At 37.1% G+C, this 27,500-nt stretch overlaps 3 protein-coding genes across 9 annotated transcripts in view; all 3 read left to right on the top strand.

The window, feature by feature from the left end:
- The first annotated feature begins 348 nt into the window (after positions 1 to 348).
- LOC127431143 (deoxycytidine kinase-like) lies at positions 349 to 13,507 on the top strand. Its single transcript, XM_051681422.1, has 7 exons — positions 349 to 486; positions 1,963 to 2,078; positions 4,481 to 4,674; positions 5,597 to 5,744; positions 9,234 to 9,349; positions 12,239 to 12,338; positions 12,581 to 13,507. Exons 1-7 carry the CDS (start codon positions 396 to 398, stop codon positions 12,605 to 12,607), a joined length of 792 nt encoding a protein of 263 aa, XP_051537382.1. The 5' UTR covers positions 349 to 395; the 3' UTR covers positions 12,608 to 13,507.
- LOC127431144 (selenoprotein V-like) lies at positions 9,357 to 12,229 on the top strand. Its single transcript, XM_051681423.1, has 2 exons — positions 9,357 to 10,401; positions 10,441 to 12,229. Exons 1-2 carry the CDS (start codon positions 9,892 to 9,894, stop codon positions 10,696 to 10,698), a joined length of 768 nt encoding a protein of 255 aa, XP_051537383.1. The 5' UTR covers positions 9,357 to 9,891; the 3' UTR covers positions 10,699 to 12,229.
- Positions 13,508 to 15,239: 1,732 nt separating the features above from the next.
- The window catches only part of LOC127430974 (electrogenic sodium bicarbonate cotransporter 1-like), a 71,891-nt gene continuing 59,630 nt past the window's right edge, over positions 15,240 to 27,500 (top strand). For 6 of the 7 annotated variants that reach the window (XM_051681114.1, XM_051681109.1, XM_051681113.1 and 3 more), the window contains exon 1: positions 15,240 to 15,585. In XM_051681114.1, the coding sequence (XP_051537074.1) occupies positions 15,569 to 15,585 (17 nt within the window). In that variant the 5' untranslated portion in view covers positions 15,240 to 15,568. Of the gene's footprint in view, positions 15,586 to 18,846; positions 18,967 to 27,500 lie in introns of those variants that run through there. The other variant, XM_051681110.1, reaches the window with a different exon arrangement.

The raw sequence follows: 27,500 nt of genomic DNA, 5'->3' as shown, positions 1-27,500 counted from the left end.
AAAATAAATAATAATAATAATAATAATAAACAATTTTATGAACATTTCAATTTCGTTTTAGTTAGTTTTGAAGCAATGCATGATCATTTTAGTTTTTTGGAAAGTTTCGTTTTAAGTTTCAGTTTCGTTTTTTTAGTTTTTTTTTTTTTTATTATTTATTTTAAGTTTCAGTTTCGTTTTTTTAGTTTTTTTAATTATTTATTTTAAGTTTCAGTTAACTGTAATAACCGTGTGTAATAATATTTACAGTTTGTTATGAATGTGTATGGCACAAGTTTGACAACAGCTGTTTCCGGTTGGGTGGCACCTGCAGTTTAAGTGCCAGTATATAATCTCCAACCTGTTTCCTGGGTAAATGACTTATTTTGCTACCTACGTTGTTGCATGGAGGTAAAATGTCTCAGACAGCTAAAAGAGCCTGTCCGAGACCTCTGAATGACAGTTTGGAGAAAATAATTAAACGGATCTCCGTTGAAGGGAATATTGGCAAGTCATTCATTCTCTTTTGTCACTTCTCAAAGCATCTTTTATTGCAGGACTTGTCCATTAAATGCGACAGCTCCGATTTTTATATTGTTTAAAAAACTTTTATGGATTGAGATCTCTTTTAACAAGATATAAAGGTGAATATTTTTTGTTATAAAAGCTTGCGATAGCGCCAGAATGTTTGGCAAATACTTATTTTATGCATATTTCGTGTTTGTCTCGTATAAATAAATAAATAAATAAATAAAAATACTATTTTTGTTTTTAAAATCTAATAGTTGTGTTGCTTATAGCGGAAGTTGGCTTGTGAAATTATATGCGTGAAAACATATTCATTTAAGGTCTAAACTTTTTTTTAATATACGCTTTAAATTGGCTTTTATTGATGCTGATCTCTTTATAAGATTTAAATGTATGACATATATACATAAAAAAAACTTCTATATTTAAAATATGTATAATTTCTTAACGACTGTGGTGAAGTTGGCGAACATTTCCTGTCATAAAAGTCTGCTACATTTTAGGCAAATACTTGTTTTATGCATATTGCGTGTTTGTCTCTTGTATAAAAAAATTAATAACCCTGTTTTTATTTTTTAAATCTAAACATTGTTGCTTACAGCGGGAGTTGTCTTGTGAAATTATATGCGTAAAAACATCTTCATTGAAGGTTTAAACAGGCTTTTATGGATTGTGATGTCTTTATAAGATTTAAAGGGATGACTTCATCAAGAAAAATACTTATATATTTAAATAATAATAATAATAAAATACAGTTTCTTCACGACTGTCGTGAAGCTGGCGAACATTTCTTGTCATAAAAGCCTGCGAAAGCGCCTAAATATTTGGCAAATGCTTGTTTGAAGCATTTTCGTCTTTGTCTCTCGTAAAAAAAAATATTAAATGTATTTATTTAATCTAATTGTGTTGCATATAGCAGGTGTTAGGTTGTAAGCTATATCAAAGTATCTCTAGCAAGTCAGTCCACTGTCGGCAATCTTTGGAACGCTCTCGGGAGTCTATTTCCAGTCATGCCAGTGCAGCTCATATCTACTTGAATGGGGAAAGACCGAAATTTACAAAACGGTTGGTTAAGATTAGGAGCAAAGAACACATTTCAAATCAGCAATAAAATTGGATAATTTTGGTATCTTAAACTGTGCTTCTTTACCTCATATTACGCTAAAACACGCAATTTTCCTGGCTTGTATAGCTAATACGCATGCGCTTTAGTGAGTTGATTGACAGGCGATGTCTGTATCTAAAAGGTGATTGGCTCCGTGGTTGAGCGTTCCAATTTCTCCCAGTGATTTTAATAGAAGTGGCCCGTCTCTGCTAAATTATCTCTGCTTATATGCGCAAAACATATAAGAGTGGGCATTATCTTGTTGTAATATTGTTTTCTGTCATTTTACTTTGTGATTTTTATTAAAATGCTTGAATATGATTTTTATATCTCATCTTTTCCTGCTGTAGCGGCGGGTAAAACCACGTTTGTGCGCCTTTTGGAGGAGCATGACCGAGAATGGGAGATAGTACCAGAACCCATCGCTAGATGGTGCAATGTACAAACTCACCTTGATGATTGTGAGGTAAAGTCATTTAACATAACTACCTGTAACCAAATACTATATAACATTATTGTAATGTAATATACAAAGATAACTTACAAACACAGACCTTTTTTTTTTTTTTTTTTTTGTATACAGTGGCCCCAAAATGTATGTAACCCATTGCATTAGATAAGATATCACACCAAGTGGCATTTGTTGGAGATGCCACTTGTTTTTATATTTTGTAAAGCAATTAAATTATTATTATTTTTTTTAGTGTGGCTTCAGTATCTAAATACTTTTTGGGGCCACCATGCGTTACATGTTTATGACATTATATAAGTATGAAAAAAAAAACAGGCTTATAATCCACCGCTGTGATAGAAACGGCTGACAAACACTGTCGTCCCCCGAGACTCAGCAGATGGTTTAGTGCTCAACAGCTGAACACTCAACCAGACCACAACTCTATTCACACACTAATCTACTAAAGATAAAATATGAAAATATGCTGCTGTTAGGTCCTTTATTGGAATGTGCATTTCCTGTAGTAGATCTCTCTCATATACTAATTGTGTCTGGAGGCCAGTCGTTTATATTTATGGCTGCTTTTATGTTGACTCACAGTGATATGAATGGCACTTGACCCACTATTAATATGTCAATTAGACCTACTGTATATTAGCAAGTTCATGTTCGGATGCCACAGTCCTCAGGGCACTGCACGGAGATCAAGCAAACTTACATCATTTCAGACCCCAGGACACTTTGTGTGGCATAGATTATTCACACTTTAAAGGATCATTAGTGGTCTTCCCTAAAGCTCACTATTACTTTTGCTCATACATTATCCTTAACCCTAAATATCTTTGGCACATACTAACTCATCCTGTACTGTTTGTGCTACAGTATGCAACAGACATGAATGATCCTTGAAAGTACAATGTAGGTGGGAGTCAAGCCATATCTAGAGACCAGAATGTCATAGAGACTTAGGGCTGAGCTTTTTTGACTAGGGCCTTTTAAGTAACCATCTAGCAACCACCCAGAACACCCTAGTAACTGCATAGCAACATCCTGCCATTGTAGTGGTGACTTTTGCACCAAAATATATTTTAGAAGGTATATGTTTACAGAGTCTGTTTCTGAGCACATGGGGACCGTAAGCGTAATCGTACTTGGTTTGTACTTTTTCACCAGTGGTATTGCTGCGTTTCTCCTCCTCTTCCTTTTTTCCGCTCCCGACTTGTAGGTGCGCTTCATGGTGGTGAAAAACCCTTTGGGTTTGCACGCCTGTCACATCTAGCCTCAACTCTCTCCTTGCAGTTACATTCTCCTTTCCCTCTTGAGCCACAAGGGGGCCCCCTATAACTGTCTAATTGAGCCATAGCAGCTGCCTGAGTCTTACTCACAGCTTTTAGTATATTTAAAACTAAAACTAAAAAAAAATGACATTACTATGCGGGCCCCCTGGTGGGACAGGGATCCTAAGCAACCGGTTATACAGCTTATAGTTAGAAACGGACCCGTATGTGTATAAGGGTGTTTCTTCAACTTTGGTCACTTTTATGTCCTAGGGGTTGATCTTTGTTAAAACAAACAGATTTCAACTTTTTTCTTTTTGTTATATAAATGTCACATTAAAACTGACATTTTACCATGCCTTCATCAATTATTTTCGGTACTTTTCAAACGCCTTGCACAGTATGTACAGATTTCACTGTTTTAGACTTCTTCCAGACCCAGACTTTCAATATTAAACTGTGAAAATACATTTTAAAAATGCTATTTTTTACATGTTTAAAACTATGAAAATCTAAACAAACAGTGAAATAAATATGTACCATTTAAATGTTTGGTTTGTGATAATTACGGCTGTCCCACGGTTGTGGCGTTATTTTCCACCATACCAAATTTTACCCCTCATATACTGATTTATTTATAATGATTATTATGATTATTATTTAATTTTTTTCAAAAGTTAGTGTACTTGTTAACCAAGTGGACAAAAGTGTCAGTGAAAAGCAAGCTTGATGAGATATGAGACAAGAGATGTTTGAAGGAAACAAAAAAAATATTCAAGGTAAATATCACTTGTAAGCAGAGTATTTTTATTGGGTGTCATTTCCAATCGAACTTTTTTAAATTTAAATTTAAAGACAAAAAATACTATTTAATTGTGTGTATTAAATGTTAGCTATGAAAATAGCAAGACAAAGGAGTCAGACATTCTATTTCAAAAACATTAAAAATGTCATTTCCATCAGCGTCATTTCCACCACAGAACTCAAACACTATTAAACACAATACTCCGGTGGAAATTTTCATGACTTTCATGTTTTTGACAAATCTCCTGTGAAAAATAATGAGTGTGTAAAAAAAAAATTAACCAGACTTTCTAAAAGTACACAGTATAACATCTATATGTGTGTGTGTTTCAGGAACTAACCACCTCTCAGAAGAGCGGAGAAAACATTCTGCAGATGATGTACAAGAAGCCCGAGCGCTGGGCGTACACCTTCCAGAATTACGCCTGCATGAGTCGTATACGCTCCCAGATCAAACCCACCAATGAGAAACTCCGAGAGGCGGAGAATCCCGTGCAGTTCTTTGAACGATCCTTGTACAGCGACAGGTGTGTGTGAATGAGAGGCTAAAGTCCTGTTTACTCCTGATATTAAAGGAATAGTTCACCCAAAAATGAAAATCCGGTCATCATGTACTCACCTTCATGTTGTTCCAAACCCATATGACTTACTTTCTTCCATGGAACACAAAAGGAGAAACGTTTCGTTTGACTGAATGCTCATTGTCTTTTCAATCGAGTACGTATTAAATGAATGAAAAAAAAAATGTCTCCCCAATTTGGAATGCCCAATTCCCAATGCGCTCTAAGTCCTCATGGTGGCGTAGTGACTCGCCACAATCTGGGTGGCGGAGGACGAATCTCAGTTTCCTCCGCGTCTGAGACCGTCAATCCGCGCATCTTATCACGTGGTTTGTTGAGCACATTACCGTGGAGACCTAGTGAGTGTGGAGGCTCACGCTATTCTCCGCGGCAACCACGCACAACTCACCACGCGCCCCTCTGAGAGCGAGAACCACATTATAGCGACCACGAGGAGGTTACCCCATGTGACTCTACCCTCCCTAGCAACCGGGCCAATTTGGTTGCTTAGGAGACCTGGCTGGAGTCACTCAGCACGCCCTGGATTCAAACTTGCGACTCCAGGCACCCCCCCCAATTAAATGAATTCTGAATGTGTGTGCCTCATATGATCTGTGTCCCAAAGAAGCTTACCAGTTTTGTTTTAGTCAGATGATTGTTTTCTTTTAAATCCACACAAAACTGGCAAACTCAAAAGACCTTGTTTTGGCACAGTGATTAATTGACAGGTGTGTAGGCGGTCCCTCACAGATGTCCAGGACACATTAGGATTTATTTGTGTTTATACTACAAATGTAATGTTGTCACATGCATTTCTGACTGAATGTGTTTCAGTGATTGGATCAAGGTCATAGAGAGATAAATGAGCTTGTGTGTGTGTGTGTTGCAGGTATATCTTTGCCTCTAACCTCTATGAGAGTGACTGTATGAATGACACTGAGTGGGCAGTCTATCAGGACTGGCACAGCTGGCTTCATAAACAGTTTGGGAAGCACATTAAACTGGATGGCATCATTTACCTGCGGGCAAAACCAGAGGTACTGGCACACACTAGAGGTCTACCGATAGTGGATATCTAAGGTGTTGGAAAAGGCCAATAACCAATTAATCGGCCGATAGTTTTTAAAATCGATTTATAGAATAAATTTAAAAAAAATCTTAGTCTGTATACTTACCTTGAAGGGCATAGACATTGAGGCTATGCACCAATTAAGATTTGGTGCATAATGTGGGACTTTTAACCATAAACAAGCCTGAAATACACAGGGACTCTTATATTGTATTGACAGAGATTCGACTAATTTACAACGCACTATATGTGAGTAGTGAGTATACTTTTATTTAAGGATAGTGTTCATATGAAGCCATTTATTATCACATAGTTGTTTGGCTCCTTTTTATATCATAATGATAACAGAAATCACCCAAATGACCCTGATCAAAAGTTTACATACCCTTGAATGTTTGGCCTTGTTACAGACACACAAGGTGACACACACAGGTTTAAATGGCAATTAAAGGTTAATTTCCCACACCTGTGGCTTTTTAAATTGCAATTAGTGCCTGTGTATAAATAGTCAATGAGTTTGTTAGCTCTCACGTGGATGCACTGAGCAGGCTAGATACTGAGCCATGGGGAGCAGAAAAGAACTGTCAAAAGACCTGCGTAACAAGGTAATGGAACTTTATAAAGATGGAAAAGGATATAAAAAGATATCCAAACCTTGAAAATGCCAGTCAGTACTGTTCAATCACTTATTAAGAAGTGCAGAATTTGGGGATCTCTTGATACCAAGCCAAGGTCAGGTAGACCAAGAAAGATTTCAGCCACAACTGCCAGAAGAATTGTTCGGGATACAAAGAAAAACCCACAGGTAACCTCAGGAGAAATACAGGCTGCTCTGGAAAAAGACGGTGTGGTTGTTTCAAGGAGCACAATACGACGATACTTGAACAAAAGTGAGCTGCATGGTCGAGTTGCCAGAAAGAAGCCTTTACTGCGCCAATGCCACAAAAAAGCCCGGTTACAATATGCCCGACAACACCTTGACACGCCTCACAGCTTCTGGCACACTGTAATTTGGAGTGACGAGACTAAAATAGAGCATTATGGTCAGAACCATAAGCGCTATGTTTGGAGAGGGGTCAATAAGGCTTATAGTGAAAAGAATACCATCCCCACTGTGAAGCATGGTGGTGGCTCACTGATGTTTTGGGGGTGTGTGAGCTGTAAAGGCACGGGGAATCTTGTGAAAATTGATGGCAAGATGAATGCAGCATGTTATCAGAAAATACTGGCAGACAATTTGCATTCTTCTGCACGAAAGCTGTGCATGGGACGCTCTTGGACTTTCCAGCACGACAATGACCATAAGCACAAGGCCAAGTTGACCCTCCAGTGGTTACAGCAGAAAAAGGTGAAGGTTCTGGAGTGGCCATCACAGTCTCCTGACCTTAATATCATCGAGCCACTCTGGGGAGATCTCAAATGTGCGGTTCATGCAAGACGACCGAAGACTTTGCATGACCTGGAGGCATTTTGCCAAGACGAATGGGCAGCTATACCACCTGCAAGAATTTGGGGCCTCATAGACAACTATTGCAAAAGACTGCACGCTGTCATTGATGCTAAAGGGGGCAATACACAGTATTAAGAACTAAGGGTATGCAGACTTTTGAACAGGAGTCATTTCATTTTTTTCTTTGTTGCCATGTTTTGTTTTATGATTGTGCCATTCTGTTATAACCTACAGTTGAATATGAATCCCATAAGAAATAATAGAAATGTGTTTTACTGTTCACTCATGTTTTCTTTAAAAATGGTACATATATTACCAATTCTCCAAAGGTATGCAAACTTTTGAGCACAAAATATATATATATATATATATATATATATATATCAGAATCAGCTTTATTGCCAAGTATGCTTACACATACAAGGAATTTGTCTTGGTGACAGGAGCTTCCAGTGTGCAACAATACAAAAACAGCAGCAAGACATAGATAGTAATAAAAAAAAAATAAAGAAAAAAAAAAATAATAATAATAATAATTATACACATACGTACAGACACACATATACATACATACACATAGGTAGTGCAAATCTAATACAAATCTGTTATCTGTTATGTACAGTTCAAATACAAATCTGTTTTGCACAGTGCAAAAGTGCCTCCGACTAAAATGTCCAGCAAAACATCCGAATATTCAAAAACCGGGAAAAGGTTGTCTGGTATATGCTGCCGAATGTTGAGCAGTTCGTCCCTGGTAAAACTGACTGGGAAACTAAACACAGGACAAATAAACAAAAACAACAAAAGAACTGAAGAGCTACACACCAAGGCGGCCATCCGTGGCGCCATCTTGGTAATAATATATCACTAGATGAGGTTTATTCATGAGGAATTAAAAACATCGACAACCATCAGCATAGATTTTTGCCGATAACTGATAGTTCCAAAAAGCAGCTATCGGCACCAATTAATCGGTAAACCTCCTTTAAATCTTCCTCTAGCACACAATAGTGTGCTATAATTTAAAGTTGTTTAACTTCAAAAAAGTAGTTGGCTACACAACTAGCTGTTAAGCTACTAACAATAAGTAGCTAACTAAATTGTATCGATGCGCGAGCAATAACATTTTAGATATATAAGTATACGATAATACAATTTCAAATTTCATCAGAGAACTATTTTTTGGAGAAAAAAATTAGTTTTTTTTATTTTTTATGAATTAACAGTCTCAATTAGTGTGAACAGATAAACTGATCTAGAATACATCCTAATTTATAAAACTGAGGTTAAAACATGGTAATAAACAGCAGAATTATTTCGCTTTAAAAGAAAGGAAAAGATAAAAGGCTGCGCAGGGTGATTCAATTGGTGAATCGTTTGTTTGAATCAGTTCATTTACAGTAAGTGAACTGTCCGAATAAACTAATTCACTAAAATGAATCACACATTCCAACACTTTATATAAGAGAGAGAGAGAGTTTAGGAGAGCTTGTTTGTTAATGCCTCAACTCAATCCAGCCTTAAAATTGTGCGTGCAATACAATGTGAGAATAAAAATGCCGATGTTGACATTTGACACGCTACACCACTATTGGTTGGGAAACATTTGCTCGTTACTGGAAAATCTGTTTTTAAAACAGCTGAACTGCTGTCATGCTATAGAAATTGCAATTGTAAATGTAGTTCAAGGGGTAATTCGCCCAAAAATGAAAGTTCTGTCAACATTTACTCACTCTCATGTTGTTCCAAACCCAGCAAAAGACGCACTGAAAGTGAATGGTGACTAACATTCTGGCTTTTCCTTTTGTTTTCATGCATGAAAGAAAATCATAGGGATTAGGAGGGTTAGTAAATTATGACAGAATTTTTATTTTGGGGTGAACAATCTCTAGGTTTCCCAACACTGACACAAACACTAAGTACTCAAAAAAGATAAAACAATGAAAGTGTAAATTAAACCAGCTAGTTCACGTGGAACAAGGGACAATTTTGTTATTTGTATTTCAGCGGTGTTTGGAGCGACTGCATTTGAGAGGAAGGGAAGAGGAACAAGGAATTCCACTGGAATATCTGGAGAAACTTCACTGTAAACATGAATGCTGGTTACAGCACAGGACAATGAGGTATCTGTCACAGTCACCGTGTCTCTAAGGACTCTTATTTTGAAGTAGTTTTCGTCCTTTGTTTCCCCCGGACTACGTTTTCCAGAATGCACTGCCCTCATCACTGCCATCTGTTCCCCATCATTGTCACCTGTTCCCGATTCTGTCATCAGCCCTCTTGTGTATAAATACCCTCAAGTTTAGTTCCATCATTGTCAGTTCTTGTTCGTTGTTACGTAGTTTATGTTAACTAAACGACTGTCGTGTTTTGTTACCCAAGTCATAGTCTTCTTTGTATCCTCGCCTTCTTGTCATTGTTAATTAAAGGACTGCTGCACATGGATCCTGCTCTCTCGCCTCATCCTTACAACACGTGACAGAAGAACTGACCAAACTAAATAGATCTACCGCCTTCGGTTAGCATCCTCCTCCTCATGCAAGGGGACCATTGAGTTGAGGATCATGTCCGTGAGTTTCTCCACCTGGTGAATTTAGTGCACTATGAAGACCGCTCTCTAGTGATTTACTTTAGAGCTGGTCTGCATAGTGCACTAAAGGAGCTGATGCCTCGGGCGGATCCTCACTGGACGCTGGCCGACTACATGGAGGTGGCTCTGCAACTCTATGGCTCACCCTTCACTGTGGGAAGGGAGGAAGAGGCCAGTTGCTCCAAGCCTCCCACGGCTCCTTGCTCCAAGGTAACTCCTCTCCATACATTCCCCATAAATACATTTTTGGGGGCGGGGGGAGGCTCACTGTCTCCAAGCTCCGGTGGTCGATTCCCCGATGCAATCTGCGGTAGCGACCACGGAGGTGACATTTCCCCGTACACTGGTATTTATGGCGGGAACCCCAGGCCACAACCAAAGCCCATGCCTGCCACGGTTAACGAGCCAGTGCCCATGCCTGCCACGGTTAACGAGCCAGTGCCCATGCCTGTAGCCTCGACCGTCCCAGAGCCAATGCCTGTAGCCTCGACCGTTCCCGTAACAATGCTCCCAGCTGTCCGGAAAAGGAGGAGAAGGAAAAGGACACCTTCTCCCCAGTCTCTGCCCGTGCTCACGACCACGGAGGTCGTTCCCCGGTCTCCGCCTGTGCTCACGACCACGGAGGTCGTTCCCCGGTCTCCGCCCGTGCTCACGACCACGGAGGTCATTCACCTGTCGCTGCCAGTGCTCACGACCGCAGAGGTCGATCCCCAGTCTCTACCTGTGCTCTCGACCACGGGAGTCAGTTCTCAGTCATCCATGGCTCTTAGTCCCGAGCCTTCCATGGCTCTTAGTTCTGAGCCCTCCTCGGCCTCGTCCCTCGAGCCTCTCACGACTCCGCCTTCCATGGAGTTCATCCTGTCTGGAATCATTTTTCGATAATTGACCGGCTGACTTCACATTATCCCCTACATAGTGATGTCAAACTTCGATACCAAGTTGATACTTCGATAAAGAAAATGTAACAGTACCAGTCTATCAGTATTTGTTGTACTGTTTAGTGTCTAAATATCCGTGGTGTGTGACTAATAGGCAGCTGCTTTGGAATGCATGCATGTGTATTTTCATGTGTGTTTTGTGACAAGTACTCGCGTCTCACAGTGAATTGTCTGCACATATGAACTGTCAAATGCACTTCTCGGTCTTGTTAAATTATTAATGTAAACACAGTCAGTAATGTCTCATGTGATTGTAAAAAGGGTGACAAAAAAAAATATGTTCAATATTCCAGTTTTTTTTCACCCAATTTGGAATGCCCAATTCCCAGTGCGCTTTTTAAGTCCTCGTGGTCGCGTAGTGATTCGCCTCAGTCCGGGTGGCGGAGGACGAATCCCAGTTGCCTCCGCGTCTGAGACCATCAACCCGCACGTGGCTTGTTGAGCGCGTTGCCACAGAGACATAGCGCGTTTGGAGGCTTCACGCCATCCACCGCGGCATCTGCGCTCAACTCACCACGCGCTCCACCGAGAACGAACCACATTATAGCGACCACGAGGAGGTGTGACTCTACCCTCCCTAGCGACCGGGCCAATTTGGTTGCTTAGGAGACAAAAATTCCCCTGTTTTAAAAGGTTGGCTGAAGTACTCAAAGTTAATTCCTCGGAGATGGTATCAGATGAAATTAATAATAATAAAAAAGTGATTTTTGAAAAAAGATGGCCACCAGTTAATTTAATAAATACAATTAAAGAATAAGTAGGAAGACAGGAAAGTGTACAGTTAAATGGAATTTATTTACCACGTCCTTTATTTTTATTTCTATTTTTGAGAGCTTGTGTACATACTTATTTGGAATCAAATTGTGAGATATATGTATGTGTATATATGTGTATACTATGGGCTAAGTTATGTTTATATGCATTTATTTATTTATTTGTTTGTTTTTATTATTGTTATTTTATTTGCTGAAAATGTATTGGTTGTCGGGGGGGAAATTAATAACACAAAAAAGAGAAAAAGTAATAATTTGTCTGTTGAAAAGAATGTTAATGGAATGTATAATGTAATATACACAAACTATATTTATATATATAAACTGTATATACACACACACAGTATATATTTATACACTGTGTATGTATGTGTATATATACAGTATGTATATATACATATATATGTAAAAAATAAATTTGTTCAAATATTGTATCTGTGTATCAGACTTTGCAGTGTAACACTAATATACCTGCCATTGTCTATTAAGCCGTTAATATTAATCAACAATATTAAGAAAAGAGAGAGTTGACATTTGAAAAACTTGAAACAATATTTACTTAAAAGCTATGTCATTGTTTTTCATTTATTTTGTTGACATTTATATGAAAATTAATTTTCTTTTAAAGAAAGGAGTGTCGATATAGTGACAACCCTACACCGAAAACATACAGTATATGCTCTAATTGCGTGTCTGTCTATGTGTTTGCAGGATGGAGTTTGAGTATCTAAATGAAGTGCCGGTTCTTACTCTGGATGTTAATGATGATTTCAAAGACAACAACAACAAGTATGCTGATATGATCGAGAAGGTATGACACACACAAACACTTATAATAAGACAAGTGATCTAATTTTGTCATGTCGCAGTGCATCACACAATGCATCCTCTGCACAATACACACTTTGCACATGCTGTATAAACTTGACTGAATTTAGATAGTAATACAAAATAAATTCAGTAAAATGATACATACATTAAAGTGGGATATGAGAACTGATTCTGTTAAAAAGTTCATCAATATTGATTTTGGGTTTTTTTTGGTCTTCTCAGGTTAAAGAATTTCTGAGCATTCTATAATTGTGAAGAGAAATGGTGCTTTTTGTTGTGTGTTTTTACTTTTATTCCTTCTGAATTCAGTCATGAAGAATGGTAATAAATCTCTTTTAAAGGGAATGTAATAAATGTTTTTAAGATGTTTTTTTCAACCACCCTGCTCAGCTTTTAATTGGTCGCTGCCGAAGATGCTCAGGTGTGTTGTTATATCCAGAATGCCCATATAAGTTAGAAACAGTAAATAGGAGTGGTGGTGGCTAAGTGGGCTACAGCACATATCTGGTAATCAGAAGGTTGCTGGTTTGATCCCCACAGCCACCACCATTGTGTCCTTGAGCAAGGCACTTAACTCCAGGTTGCTCCAGGGGGATTGTCCCTGTAATAAGTGCACTGTAAGTCGCTTTGGATAAAAGCATCTGCCAAATGCATAAATGTAAATGTAAACTTGTGTTTGTTGGAACATTTGACTAAATGTTGAATAAGTATACAATACCAACCTTTGCAAGTATCAGATACATGTTTACCTTTCAGGGTTCTCACTGTTATGGAAATGGAATGATTGTGAAAATTCAGGGAAATTTCTATAGTCCACATTAATTTTCTAGTTTTTTTGTGTTTGAATCCTCACTTGAACCACATTGAAGTAAAAGGAGGGGTTTTTGTGTGCCTTTTTCAAGATATTTCTAAACAAAGAATTATAATTGTTAAAATATATTAATTCCAAGGAGTTGTACCTAAAATACAGGAGTAATTCTGCCCCAGCAAGCTTTAGTAAAGGTTTCTAAAAGTACTTAACTAGTAATCATTACTATTATTAGTCAACTATTTATTGGTCAACCTTGTGTGGGAACCCTGACCCTTATAATGTGTCAATATAAATGTAAACTTGCACTGAAAAATGAATGCTGTAGCTTTTAAATATTATTTATGATTGTTTGTTATCTTTTCAATGCATCTTCATGAATACATCCTAAAGTAGAATTCTAACTCTAATTTGAGTAAATTCAACAGGTAAATTAAATGAGTACATTTTATGTTACTTCTCAAAGCTGGTTTTCCCAACATGCACTGGGCTTGAATAATTAATGAGCTTGCATGGTTTCACTATTTGCAAGTTGATTTACACCATTTTTATTTATTAAAAAAAAAAATATATATATATATATATATATATATATATATATATATATATATATATATAGTTGTTACATTTGGTAACTTGTTTTGTGAAGTCTGGAGTTCATTTTCTACTAAAAATGACCCGTTTATGATATATATATATATATATATATAAATCTGTTGATTGTTACCATCATCGTGTTTTGTGCACCAAGTTTTCTCTGCGTGCACAGCTCGTATATTCATCGCTATTAAAGCAAGGTGATGTTGTCTAATAGTCTACATAGCATGCATTAAATTTCCCTGTGGAAGGCTTCTCTCTGTCAAGTGGTAAATTAAATTGCTGGTACACTTTTAAAAGCATGGCTTTATTCAGTGCTACATTACTTGAGTAAAATGTACAAAGATAGAATGAGTAAAATTTACTTGAAACAGAGTATTGCAAGGTAAACTTTACTTGAGAATTTCTAATAAAAGCCACCAAGAATTGTGCATAGCCTTTATTAAAAATATGGTCTGTTAAATTTACTTGCAACTTGTATTTATTTATTTATTTTTTAAGAAAAACCCAAACCTTTTCAGTAGAAGACTCTTTTCATGATCAGCGTAAGATTTCTAAATTACTTTATAAAAACTTTTTTTTTCTTTTTCCCCCCCCTCCAGTATATATATATATATTATTATTATTATTATTATTATTATTACTATTTTATTAAATATAAAATCTTAATAAAGATTTTAAGATTCACTAGACTTTTCTAGGGAATATAAATTTGTTCCAGTTATGCACTAATTTCACTTAGAATTTTTAACTATTTAAAAAAAAAAAAAAAGTATTATTTTTTTTGCACCATGGTAATATCATGGTATTCTTTAAATTACCTTGGAGAACTGTGTAAACACAGTGGAATATGAAAATAGCAATTTTACCATGATATCACAATGGTAGATTTTAACAAACCTTAAACCTCACTTTATTTAAAACTATTACACTATATCATATATTATGTTTTATTATACGTATTATATGTTGTTGTTGTTATTGCACTTTTATTTGATATTTATTATAATATTTATAATTCACTTTACAAAAGAAATGATGAACTCAAACCTTAAACCATGAAAAGATCATTAGATTTTTTCCCAAACCCTAAACTTTACACTGTAATAACATACAGTTTATATTATAATATAATATTAACATAAACGTATTAATTTAAGTCATTTGACAGAAAACAGAAAACAACCCTGAATTGTTCAAGACTCAAAACAAGTGTATTTAATCTATTATATTGCTTTATTTTATTTATTTTATTTATTATTTGTTTTATTTGCTTACTAAAGTTATTTTACAGAGTATGCAGAATAAACTCCTGAATTGGTCCAAATTGTAAACCACCATTTATGTATATTGGAAACTGCTGTGACAGGATGCAGGTATCCTCTGTTGCATCTAACACTGTGACCTCTCTCGTGTCTGCCTCCCACTGCTGGCGTCACACTGGAGGAGGGCGAGATCTTTAAATATGGAACGAGACGCGACGCGCGCAGGTTTGGACGCGCAACGTGGAGGCTTTTCCAACGGGACGGCGAGAGTTTAAGAGCCTGTTGCGTTTTGACTGCTGGGGTGACTGAATGTGTCGTAGTGTTTAGAGTCAGTTTGATGGCTCTGGCTCCAGATAAACAGAAAAAGTGAAGTCAAAGTCTCGCCGTGAGTGAATGTATCGTTATTTTGACGCATCCACAGAGGCTGAACTTGGAATAAATTCACACTTGCGCGCGTTTTGAAAGTGTTTCCGAAGCCTGTACGCACTTAAACTGAGACACAAGGAGACAGACGACCTCTTGTAGAAGAGGACAGTGAGAATGAGCGACAAAAACAAGTGAGTACCTTTATTTGCTTCATATTTTGGAGTTCAATCGAGACTACTTCTGCTCACAAGAGTGAGTTGAGTAGAAAAAGCCCTCCCACCCTGGAACTGTCCTGTTTCTTCACCAAAAAGTAAAGGTGTAATTCTATCCTTCAGGACAGAGAAACAGATCTGCGTTGTGTGTCTGTGTGGTTAGGGCTTCACATTTCAGTGACAGAGGTTATTATCTATTAAAGACAATATTTGCATATGTTTGGCAGCTCATAACACTAATTCAGCACCCTAAGTGTTAGAGAGTTCAAACATTTGGGATCCTCTACCAGTGTGCCAAGTGCAATTATATTCCAAATAAAAACCAAAGATAATTTCCCAATTTGATGCCATAGAACAACCGTAAAACATTTTTTGGCTCTCCAAATAACCATATCCTGTACATGGTTCCCATGGTTATGTAAAACTTGTAAATATCAGGGAATTTTAATTCTGATTTACAGGCCTGGAAAAGTCAATACAATCTTAAATAGTCAGACATTGCTAGTGATTATAAGTAATACCATGGTATTCTTTGAAGTACCTTGGAGTACTATACAAATACAGTGCTGTATGAAAATAATAATTAGTATACCATGGTATCACCATGGTAATGACATGTACCATAGTAATACCATGTTTTTTGGACATGTACCATGGTAATACCGTGTTTTTTGGACATGTACCATAGGAACACCGTGTTTTTGGACACAAACCATAGTAATACCATGTTCTTTGGACATGTACCATAGTAATACCATGTTTTTTGGACATGTACCATAGTAATACCATGTTTTTTGGACATGTGCCATAGTAATACCATGTTTTTTGGATATGAACCATAGTAATACCATGTTTTTTTGGATATGTACCATAGTAATACCATGTTTTTTTGGATATGTACCATAGTAATACCATGTTTTTTGGACATGTACCATAGTAATACCGTGTTTTTTTGGATATGTGCCATAGTAATACCGTGTTCTTTGGACATGTACCATAGTAATACCATGTTTTTTGGACATGTACCATAGTAATACCATGTTTTTTTGGATATGTACCATAGTAATACCATGTTTTTTGGACATGTACCATAGTAATACCGTGTTTTTTTGGATATGTGCCATAGTAATACCGTGTTCTTTGGACATGTACCATACTAATACCATGTTTTTTGGACATGTACCATAGTAATACCATGTTTTTTTGGATATGTACCATAGTAATACCACGTTTTTTGGACATGTACCATAGTAATACCATGTTTTTTGGACATGTGCCATAGTAATACCGTGATTTCTGGACATGTACCATAGTAATACCGTGTTTTTTGGACATGTACCATAGTAATACCATGTTTTTTTGGATATGTGCCATAGTAATACCGTGTTTTTTGGACATGTACCATGGTAATACCGTGTTTTTTGGACATGTACCATAGGAACACCGTGTTTTTGGACATAAACCATAGTAATACCATGTTCTTTGGACATGTACCATAGTAATACCATGTTTTTTGGACATGTGTCATAGTAATACCATGTTTTTTGGATATGAACCATAGTAGTACTGTGTTTTTTGGACATGTGTCATAGTAATACCATGTTTTTTTGGATATGTACCATAGTAATACCATGTTTTTTGGACATGTACCATAGTAATACCATGTTTTTTTGGATATGTGCCATAGTAATACCGTGTTTTTTGGACATGTACCATAGTAATACCATGTTTTTTGGACATGTACCATAGTAATACCATGTTTTTTGGACATGTACCATAGTAATACCATGTTTTTTGGACATGTACCATAGTAATACCATGTTTTTTTGGATATGTGCCATAGTAATACCGTGTTCTTTGGACATGTACCATAGTAATACCATGTTTTTTGGACATGTACCATAGTAATACCATGTTTTTTTGGATATGTGCCATAGTAATACCGTGTTTTTTGGACATGTACCATAGTAATACCGTGTTGTTTGGACATGTACCATAGTAATACCGTGTTTTTTGGACATGTACCATAGTAATACCATGTTTTTTGGACATGTACCATAGTAATACCATGTTTTATTTGGATATGTGCCATAGTAATACCGTGTTTTTTGGACAAGTACCATAGTAATACCATGTTTTTTGGACATGTACCATAGTAATACCATGTTTTTTGGATATGTGCCATAGTAATACCATGTTTTTTGGATATGTGCCATAGTAATACCACATGTTTTTTGAACATGTACCATTCAAAATACTATGTTTTTTCAGTATGTACCATGGTAATACATTGGTTTTGGGTATCATCTTATAAAATGAGTGTGAAAGTTCCCTTTCTCTCATATGAAGGAGGAAGTGGGGGCCAGGTGAACAGTCCATGTAATTCTTTTATTGAGCACACTTTCCTTTATACACACCCGGTTTGCTTTTCAGCCAAACACACACACACATCTTCAAGCTCAGCTCTCTCTCTCACCTCCGGCAGTCTGGACTGCCCTTACATCCCTCCCTAGCTCTCACTGCAACACAAAACAGCTGTTAGAGATAATTTCCCACAGGTGTAAATCCTTACCACTCTTCCTAAAATGCATTTTAACAATAGCAAATCAGATGTCAACAAAATTTCTAAAGTGAAACAAGCCCTCATTTTATGCAATATTTTCTCAAATTTGCATAAACTTGCAAAGAAAAAACTTGAAAACTGAAAGTGTTGACTATCCATTGACATATCTATAGATATATTTTTGAACTGACACAAGGGAACATCAACACTTTTGTTTATCGGCCAAGCAAACATGGTTATTGGCCGATGAAGATAATTGCAAAATTGCAAAATATTGGCTGATTAATGGGCCTGGTCGATATCACGGTTTATCACTACTTAAATAGGACTTTTCTGACACTACACTCAAAGCACTTATATACTTAAAATGGTCCTTTATTAAGATGTTTCTTTGATGAACCTAAGAACATTTATTTGTACGAGTGCACTATAACTGAACTAAATATCCCGGGCGTTCTACAGGGGCCAGTAGGGGCTCCATAGGCAACACGTGCGATGAGTTTATTCTCATGTTCCTGCCAAGCCGCGTTGCTTTAAATCGTCCTCTTTACAGGTTCCCTGAAGCCGCAGCTTGAGCAGTCAAAGTAATCTTTTTCCAAGAAGCTCCTGTCTAAGCCAATTAAGTCTTTAGTGTCCAGGAGCAATGCATGCATCACCCGGTGTTCCAGAAACAAATGGCTGGATATAACACGAGCTGCAAAAGGGAGATTCGATCTCTTTTTAGTTCAGGGCAACTTGTGCTGTCATAGAAAAGAGCCAGCTGACTTCAGGCATCCACTTTTTGCGGGTCTTAAGAGGTAGGAATGTGAGTGGATAGATCACATGGTCTTGTGTGTCTTATTGCAGTGCAGAAGATATTGTGATTTATTAAGTACACTGCTGATAAAGTTATCCTTACAAAAAGTACTGGTACAGTGATGGTATTTTGATATACCATAGTAATGAATCATAGATTTATATACCGTGGTATTTACATGGTACTTCAAGGCACTTCAAGAATACCATGGTGTTACCATGGTACATGTAAAAAAAAAACATCGAATTACATGGTAAAAGTCCAAAAACATAGTAATATCTTGGTACTTTGATGAATGCCATGGTCCTGAATTGATACCATATGTTGTTCTCAAAGGTACTGAATAGAATACAGTGGTATTACCTCCTCTAAAAAATGCTATTTTGTACTTTGATGTATGTCAGAGAAACCATGGTACATTTCCAAAAAAGCATGGTATTTCCATGGTCCTGGACGATCATCATATTCATATTCCATGGTATTTACATGGTACTCCAATGTACAGTCCCACTTTATATAAGGTGTCTTTCTCTACTATGTACTAACATTAAAATACATACAATGCAATTTTGTTCTGCAAACATTTCACAAGATAAACATTTGCTGCTACTGAAGTTGAGTTCTGGAAGGTTTAGGAGTAGGGCTAGGTTAGGGTAAGAGTTGGGGTAGGGTTAGGGTTTAGGGTATGGGTTAGGGTAAGGTTAACAGTGTAACTACAGATGTCATTCAAATTACAATGCAACAACACAGATGTACATAATTAGTACATTGTATCAAATGCTTAAGTACATAGTAGATAAAGACACCCAATATAAAGTGGTTCCCAATGTATTTTAAGGAATTCCATGGTGTAACCATGGTGCATGTGCAAAAAATCGTATTGCCATGGTTTCATTTGAATCTGACTTTTAGAATCTAAAACAGTGAAACAAATCAGCCTCACAACGAAGAAGAGAAAACAGCCAGAATTGTTGTCAGTTTTCCTAATTCCTAACCTGGACTCACACAGACTTATCTACCTGTGCATATGACAGGATTGCATAAGAGATATATGTCACCTGTTGAGCTGTGTGACTGGCATTTCTCCTGTCCATTGACTGCCTCAAAGCACACAGATTACAGAGAAAACTTCCTGGTGCTTTGTGTCACAAGATTAATGGAAAATGCAGTCATAAAGGAATGTCCTTTGTGTTTGTGGATTAAATGTAGGCTCTGCCCTCAAATACGCTCTTCTTGTCTCTTTATATCACTTTGTTTCTCCTTGAGAGTGTAAGGTCATCTCGCTGGGCTGTATATGAGGGTTAGAAGTGGCCATGAGTCTGCTGGGTTACTAAAGAAAGATTTTTGTTTCAGAAACTTAACACTGATTTGATCTGTGTGAACTTGAAGTTCTAGAGGTATTGACGTAGACTTGCTGTGTGAACACTCCTGAGGTCAAAAATGAATTATCTAAAGTGCACATTATTCTAAAGGAAGAAAAAGTTGAATTAAAAAAAAAAAAAAAAAAAAGAAAGAAAGTAGTAATTTGATTTGCATGCAAAACGACTTCCCTTTTTGGAAAGCGAAGCTATTTATGTAGGTATTGTTTTAGCAAATTTACATTCAGGTCTGGCTCCGTTCTGGTATGGAACGAGCACTTTTCTCAATCCAATCGATTCCGCTGGACAAAATCAAATCCCATCATACTTTTTCTTTCTTGTTGAATATCCTGTTTCACTTGGAAGTACGTCACATTACAGAAGTAAAATTGATTTTGAATGGTGTGTCGTGTGGACTTTGAATCTAGCGTACAGTGAATTGTGTTGTCTCTACCAAAGAAGAGCTTGGAGTTTGGAATAGGGCTGGGTAAAAATATTGTTTTTTTTTATTATTATTCGCAGTCTTCATTTGAACAATCCCGATATCGATTCGTAAAATCCCAAGATCCATATTTTGAGCCCTTTTGTAAATAAATTAAGAACAAATCATACCATGTGACAATGTTCCCCGTATAATTTCAACATGGTCACACAGTAAGTTGGCATGCTGTTTCCGAAAGTTCCGGTACCCTAGGATCATGACATTATGCCGACTCACTGAAATTCGGCATTTCCAATCAGACCTTCTTGCATCAGTTTCAGCATGTTTTCCTTCCCGTGTGGCTCGACCGGCAGCACATTGCGTCAGCAGCATGAGACCTGTGCTCGTATCCACGTTGAAACCAGGAAGTAATCGCTTTCACTTATTCAGTGATGAGCGTGAAACGGAGGTTGCACTTTTCCCCCTAACATTTCATATGTACTCCACTAATGGTTAGGTTTAGTTTTGTGGGTAGAGTCCAAAAAATATGCATTCCTCTTCACTGAATTACATCCTGTAAAACTGAAAAGAACTCGCTTCACAATTAGCTTTTGGCGACCTCTACTGGACATAAATGGAAATCACATGTGCCTATCCGCCTTACAACACTTACCTATTTGGCCACTAGGGGTAGTGTTTTACATTTCGGTCAGCATATACCGATTTTTGCTAAAGATAAGTAAACCTACTCTTTCCGATTTCAGAGTGAGATCAGGCTGGTAATTTACAGCAGGGGTAGCCAACCCTGCTCCTAGGGGGTGTTTTAGAGAATGATTTGTAAAAAATCCTAACTTAACTGATCAGATCTTAACTTAAGACTGAACATAGGAAGTTTCTGGAGCTATCTTTTTGGAGAGTTCAGCTCCAACCCTGCTCCAACTGTAATTTTTAAGTAATCCTGAATATCTTGATTAGCTGGTTCAGGTGTGTTTGAATATGGTTGTATCGAAACTCTAGCCCTTATGAAAAATCTAGAGTTCTGTCAAACTTGCCGCAAATTTTCCACTCATTATTTTCACATGCAAATGAGCCTGTGATTTGCCGCAAATGTTTGCCAGAAGTTTGCAGCTCTTCACCGGTAGTGGTGAACCTGCAGCAAACTTTGGCATCAATGGACAATTTGCCACTACTGGCAAACACTTCTGTGGCAAACCAGTGGCAACATTGAAGTCTTTGCCGCAAAACAATGTAGTGGTAAATTTGCGGCAGATTTCCCACAGGGGTTTGCCAGATCTCTCTCTCCATATAGGAATATACCAAATGAGTCAAAATGTAATCAAATCGTATTGAAATCTGAATCATACCGAGAGCTTGTAAATTGGAATTTAATCAAATTAGGAAATCTGTTTCAATACTTAGCCCTAGTTTGGAGGTTTTTATCTCTGCTGTGTTTACTGAGCGCATTTACGTGCAAGTTCTTACTCCGATTAAGCTTAATAAGCCGACAACGTGTGTGGTCATGTAAACGTATTAAAAGACATTCCTTTATCAATGTAAGGTCATAATCGGCGTAAGAATAAACCGATCTAACTGACTTATCAAGTGCTTAAGTGTGTAGAATTCCATCCTGGTCATACCGAAGCAAACTCTGTTAATAGTAAAGTTTGTGCTTTGGCATATGTGTTAGATGACCACAGAATTGGTGGAAGAGTCTTGTAATTCGTTATTTCTGTCGGAAGCAGTTGGAGAATGCAGAATATGCATCAGCTTATATGAGAGAAAGTTTCTTACTGTAGAATACTGTTGAAAAGGTTTATCTTTTGGGCCGAGCTTGGTGTAATTATTTGTCTATAACTAGACTGCTGTGTTGTGTAAGGTGTTAAAGAAAGGAGATTTATTCTTGGTGATCCCTGCATCCTGATCCCAACAGTCAACATAAAAACCACACGAGAGAGAGAGACAGAGGAAGGAAGGGATGTAGACTGAAAAGAGGAACAGAAATTGAGGTAGAGAAAGACAGTAGAGAGGAAATGTGCTGTGGAAAAAACAAAAGATGCTTTGTGCAAATGAAAGAAAAAGAACAGCTATAGGACTGACAACTGTAGAAGAGAGATGACATGTGGAATGAGGGAAAGAGATGGAGATGAAAGGAGAAAATTGTTTGGAGACAGACAAGGAGATTGAGGAGCCAGAAGAGAATGCAGTGTGTTTTAGAGCAGGTACAGTCTGAGGCTACGTCTACATTAACCCGGATACATTTGAAAAATGCATTTTCGTTTTTGAAACGCTCTCTGTCCACACTGCCGTTTTCAAGCGTTTTCCAAAAGTTGCTCATCCACACTGAAGTCCCCTGACTGTGTATGCAGAAAATCGCTGTTGCATGTATGGTCTGAAATGCAATTGTCCTTGTGTTCCGTCTCCGGACACCAATTCAGAGTAAACTTTGCGTCGCCTTTAAAGGAATGCAATGTGAATGTTGTACAAAGTAACATTTATCTTTAACAACACTGTCAAAGTGAAAATAAGGCACAACAGCACCACTATAACATGGGCCGCCATCTTGATTGTTTTGTTTGAATGGATCACATGACTGTCACATGACAACAAGTACGTTTTCAGAAATCTCAGTTTTCCCAGTCCAAACTACAACGCAAACACGGCGTATTCAAATTTATCCACTTGGAAGAGCGTTTTCAAAAACCTCAGTTTTCGCTGACAAAAATGCCATCTCAGTGTGGACGGAAGGCCAAAACGTAGAGAAAATGATGTGTTTTCAAATGAAAACGTGGCCTGAGAGTGAGGCATCTGTCCCATCCTAAACTATCACAACCATTGTGGCCAACCCTGGATGAGACCCAAACACCCATCACATCACCCATGCGTTTTTTTCTAAGCTTTCCCCCACTCTTGGCCTTGGCATGCTGCTATTTTGAAAAAGTTTTTGAAAGGTATATTTACAGTCTTCTAGGAATGTACAAACATCTTCTGCTCTGTATAAAAGTCAGTCACTATAATTCAAGTTTCTAAAAAGATATCTAGCTATAAACGAGATAAGATAAATTCTTAAAGGGGTCATGACATGCCTTTTTTAAATATTTTAATAAGTTCCTTGAGGTTCACTTATAACATTAATAAAGTTCTTTCCACACAACAACAGTCATGTACCTGTAAAACATGATACATTTTTACATTCATTCTGACCCTCTGTCAAAAATGCTCTGTTTTTGGTGCTGCTTTTCCTTAAAGACTTGACAGTAAATGCCCACTGTTATGATTTTCTCTCTGCTCTTGACTGACCTGCCATCTCACTTCTCACCGCTACTGGATGGGGCTACAGAAGTGACGAGGTAAAGTAGGTTTTGATGTGTTGTGGTGGAGGCGGTCAGATGCAAATATCTATCACAGTGTGACATCACAGTGTAGAGGAAGTAGAGAACGAGTCGTTTTGGCGTCTTGGTTTCAACAAATTCTCTTTTTGCAGTGAGGAGGAAGTTTTGAGTTCTGAAACTTACAGCATGTTTTTTAAAGTACAATGACCACTTATATATCAAAAGATTAAGGAAAATTTTAATCCTTGTGACATGTCTCCTTTAAGAAGCCTGATGGGGACATCGTACACCAGCATCTCATACTGGGAACCAGGGTCTGAACTTACGAAACATTCTTTAGAATAAAATTCCTATTAACTACTTCATAACTTATCTACATCTTAAATATTTAGTATTCCCAAATTTTGTATTCTGCATTGCCAAAAAATAAAAAATAAGTGTACATGAAACAGCATTTGCAATTCATTTTACTTCTAAAATCTGCCGTATTTCCAAGCAAAACAAGACTTTGTTGACCGGAAATTTATTGGATTGTGAAAAGTAAACGTTCCGTACCCAGGAGGGAAGGTTGAAAAAATAAGAGGTTTTGTTGAGTCAGCCGGAGAGGTGTTTCAGAGGCGGAGCAAGTTATTATATTTTGATGAAAGACTCGGATAGGTTTGCCAGGACTTACCGTATTTTGGACGCAATATAGATGTCACGTATTTAAGTGGCAAAACGCTTGAACCACCGTACGTGAGCGCTCAAAATGCTTAAGCACCCCGTAGTCGCTTGTCAAGAAGCGTGTATTAAAAAGTAAATAAGGTCAGTTTTAATTTCATGTTGACTCCAGTACACCATAAACAATGTACAAGTCTATCCTTGTTTGACTAATTAAAGATGATATTGCTATTAGTATTGATCATATTGATCAGGTCTGGCTGCAGAAAGAGAAAGTTCATGTTTTTAAAGACTCAGGTGCTGTTTTCAAATTTGAAGTTGGTTTCTGTTAATACCGTTTCTGTTCCAGCTCCGCTGTTTGTCCTGTCAGTTGGAACGAATAACTGGCTCGTTGCACTAAACGCTGGCTTAACATACCAGCTAAGCTAAACTAAATGCTAAGAACTAATACGGCCAATCTATGGCTGCTGGGAAGGGTGTAGGTTTCTTCCTAACAAGTGTGAGTTCATGCATACTGCTAGCTAGCTGCTAGTCACACCTCAGTATTGGCCCAAAAGCTAAATGCTAAATGCACTTTGACCTGGGCTATGTTTAGCCTATTTAATTTCTGTTTGGAATTAAATACTAGTTCAATACTTACTCCAAAACTGTGCAGTGTATACTAGTTAAAAAAAAAATGTGAATATATAATACAGCTATAAATGTTGCAAACAGTGGTATGCTAGTTGTCAAGTGACAAATCATCATGTGACAAACTGCAAATTTCAGAGAGCGGCATCCAGTTATGATACAGTTTTAAATAAAATTTTGTGTACAACTTAATTCAATGCTCATTTAAAATTTTCCTTCATTACACAAATGGATCAAGTTGAGCGTATAGCGTGTGAGATACGGTATTGTGCACAGTAGGCCTATTTTCTGTTTTGTACTACATAGTTTGTGCATACTGGTGCATAGTATACATACCGTATACTGTAGTAGGATGCTAAATTTGGGTAAAATTAGATGCTATTATTTATGCTAAATATCAAATAGGCCAAATATGAATGTCACAGAATTTCCCTAAATCATAGTCGGGTATTTTACGAACAATCCTATTACATTTGAATTGACGTATTTACTTGGATCCCAAAGTTAATTGTAAAAAAACAAACAAAAAGGACAAAAGGCTAAATGTTGAGTAGTTTAGACTGGATTAAATCTAAACAAATTGCCGTTCCCACAGAAGCCATAACATTTGATGGAATTAGAGCATATGAGAAGGATTTAAAGATCAGTAGGTCTTATTAAAGGCTCTGGTGAAATCCCACAATTAATATTGTTGCTATGCCTTCAGTTGGATTTGTGTTTTCTGTACTACTTGGCTGTCAGACAGTTTGCTACAAGTGTTAATTTTCACCCAAGGGTTCACTATTCTAGACTCAACCTCATTACCATTTGCTCATAGCATGCTACTAGGCGGAGAAAATGCTTCACGTAAAAAATATTTGATCGAATTCACCAATCAGTTATGCCACTTTTGCTCATGGTATTTCAGCGCAAAAAACCTGCGCCTTATTCACTCACCACCCACAATCTAGTTTAAGCACTCGCAATCAGCGCTGAAATATTGCTGCGTCTTGAATATTTAAATTAAGTAATTGTCATTCCTATCTGCGCACACACGTCTAATTTGTACAGTATGTAAATTAGGCTCATTATACAGTAGATTACGCTTTATACGTAAAACTCAAAACTAGGGCAGAAACGATTAGTCGACCTTATTGACAATAAAAAATTGTCGACAAAAATGTTCGTTGTCAATAGTCGTTTGATCTCATTTTTATTTTAATTTTTTTTTATGTTCTCCCCTTTTTTCCCCAGTTTGGAATGCCCAATTCCCAATGCGCTCTAAGTCCTCATGGTGACGTAGTAACTCGCCTCAATCCGGGTGTCGGAGGACGAATCTCAGTTGCCTCCGCGTCTAAACCAATTGTCATGACTGTAATGTGTACAGACATTTTGTAATGATTCTCATTGATGCAATAATTCTTTAATGTATTACAGCAAAAAATTATGATAATACAATGTTTTTATTTAAATCAACAGAACAACAAATTCTAAAATGAAGTATTAATTTTTTCAAATTTAAATATTATATGTGTGTTTTTTTCTCGTAATTATGTAATGAGAATTGGGGAGAATTGTGCTTAATTGTCATGAAAATAATATGACAATGCAAACATTTTTTACATTTAAATTTTGAGGTGCAAATGTTATCCAGACATGTTCTTGACAGGTTTTGTGAGATTCACCCTTTTATCTCTCAACACATTTCATATCATATCATCACTTATTAAACATCTGTTAAATACATTTCCATCTCTGTTTCCTGTTTGTATTCCACTAGGGATAAATTGACTTTATTTAGTTTGAAATCTGACACAGAGAGTTGGTGCACATCCAAAAATCCAATTTTCAAAAGCTATTCCAATATTTTATATATGTGCATGTGCCACTCCAGCTTTCTTGGGATTTTTGAGGAGTTTTTATAAACGGAGAGATTATGGCTTATCTGGCCCGAGTTTAACTTGTATTAATCACAACCGGATCGTTGAAGATAACATGCATGGATCCAGGTCACACATCCACCTGGCCTTTGCCTCATATATCTAAAGAACAGTGGAAATGAGATCTAGAGTATACTACATATTCCGCACTTCCGTGTAAGTGAGAATGGATAACGCATGCATACATGAAATGATTGTGTAACAGAGTGTAAGAAATG

This window comes from Myxocyprinus asiaticus, chromosome 40, assembly GCF_019703515.2.
Source record: "Myxocyprinus asiaticus isolate MX2 ecotype Aquarium Trade chromosome 40, UBuf_Myxa_2, whole genome shotgun sequence".
In the NCBI taxonomy this organism is placed as follows: Eukaryota; Metazoa; Chordata; class Actinopteri; order Cypriniformes; family Catostomidae; genus Myxocyprinus; species Myxocyprinus asiaticus.
Note: the sequence above shows the minus strand (reverse complement) of the source record. Positions and strands in the feature narration are given on the sequence as shown.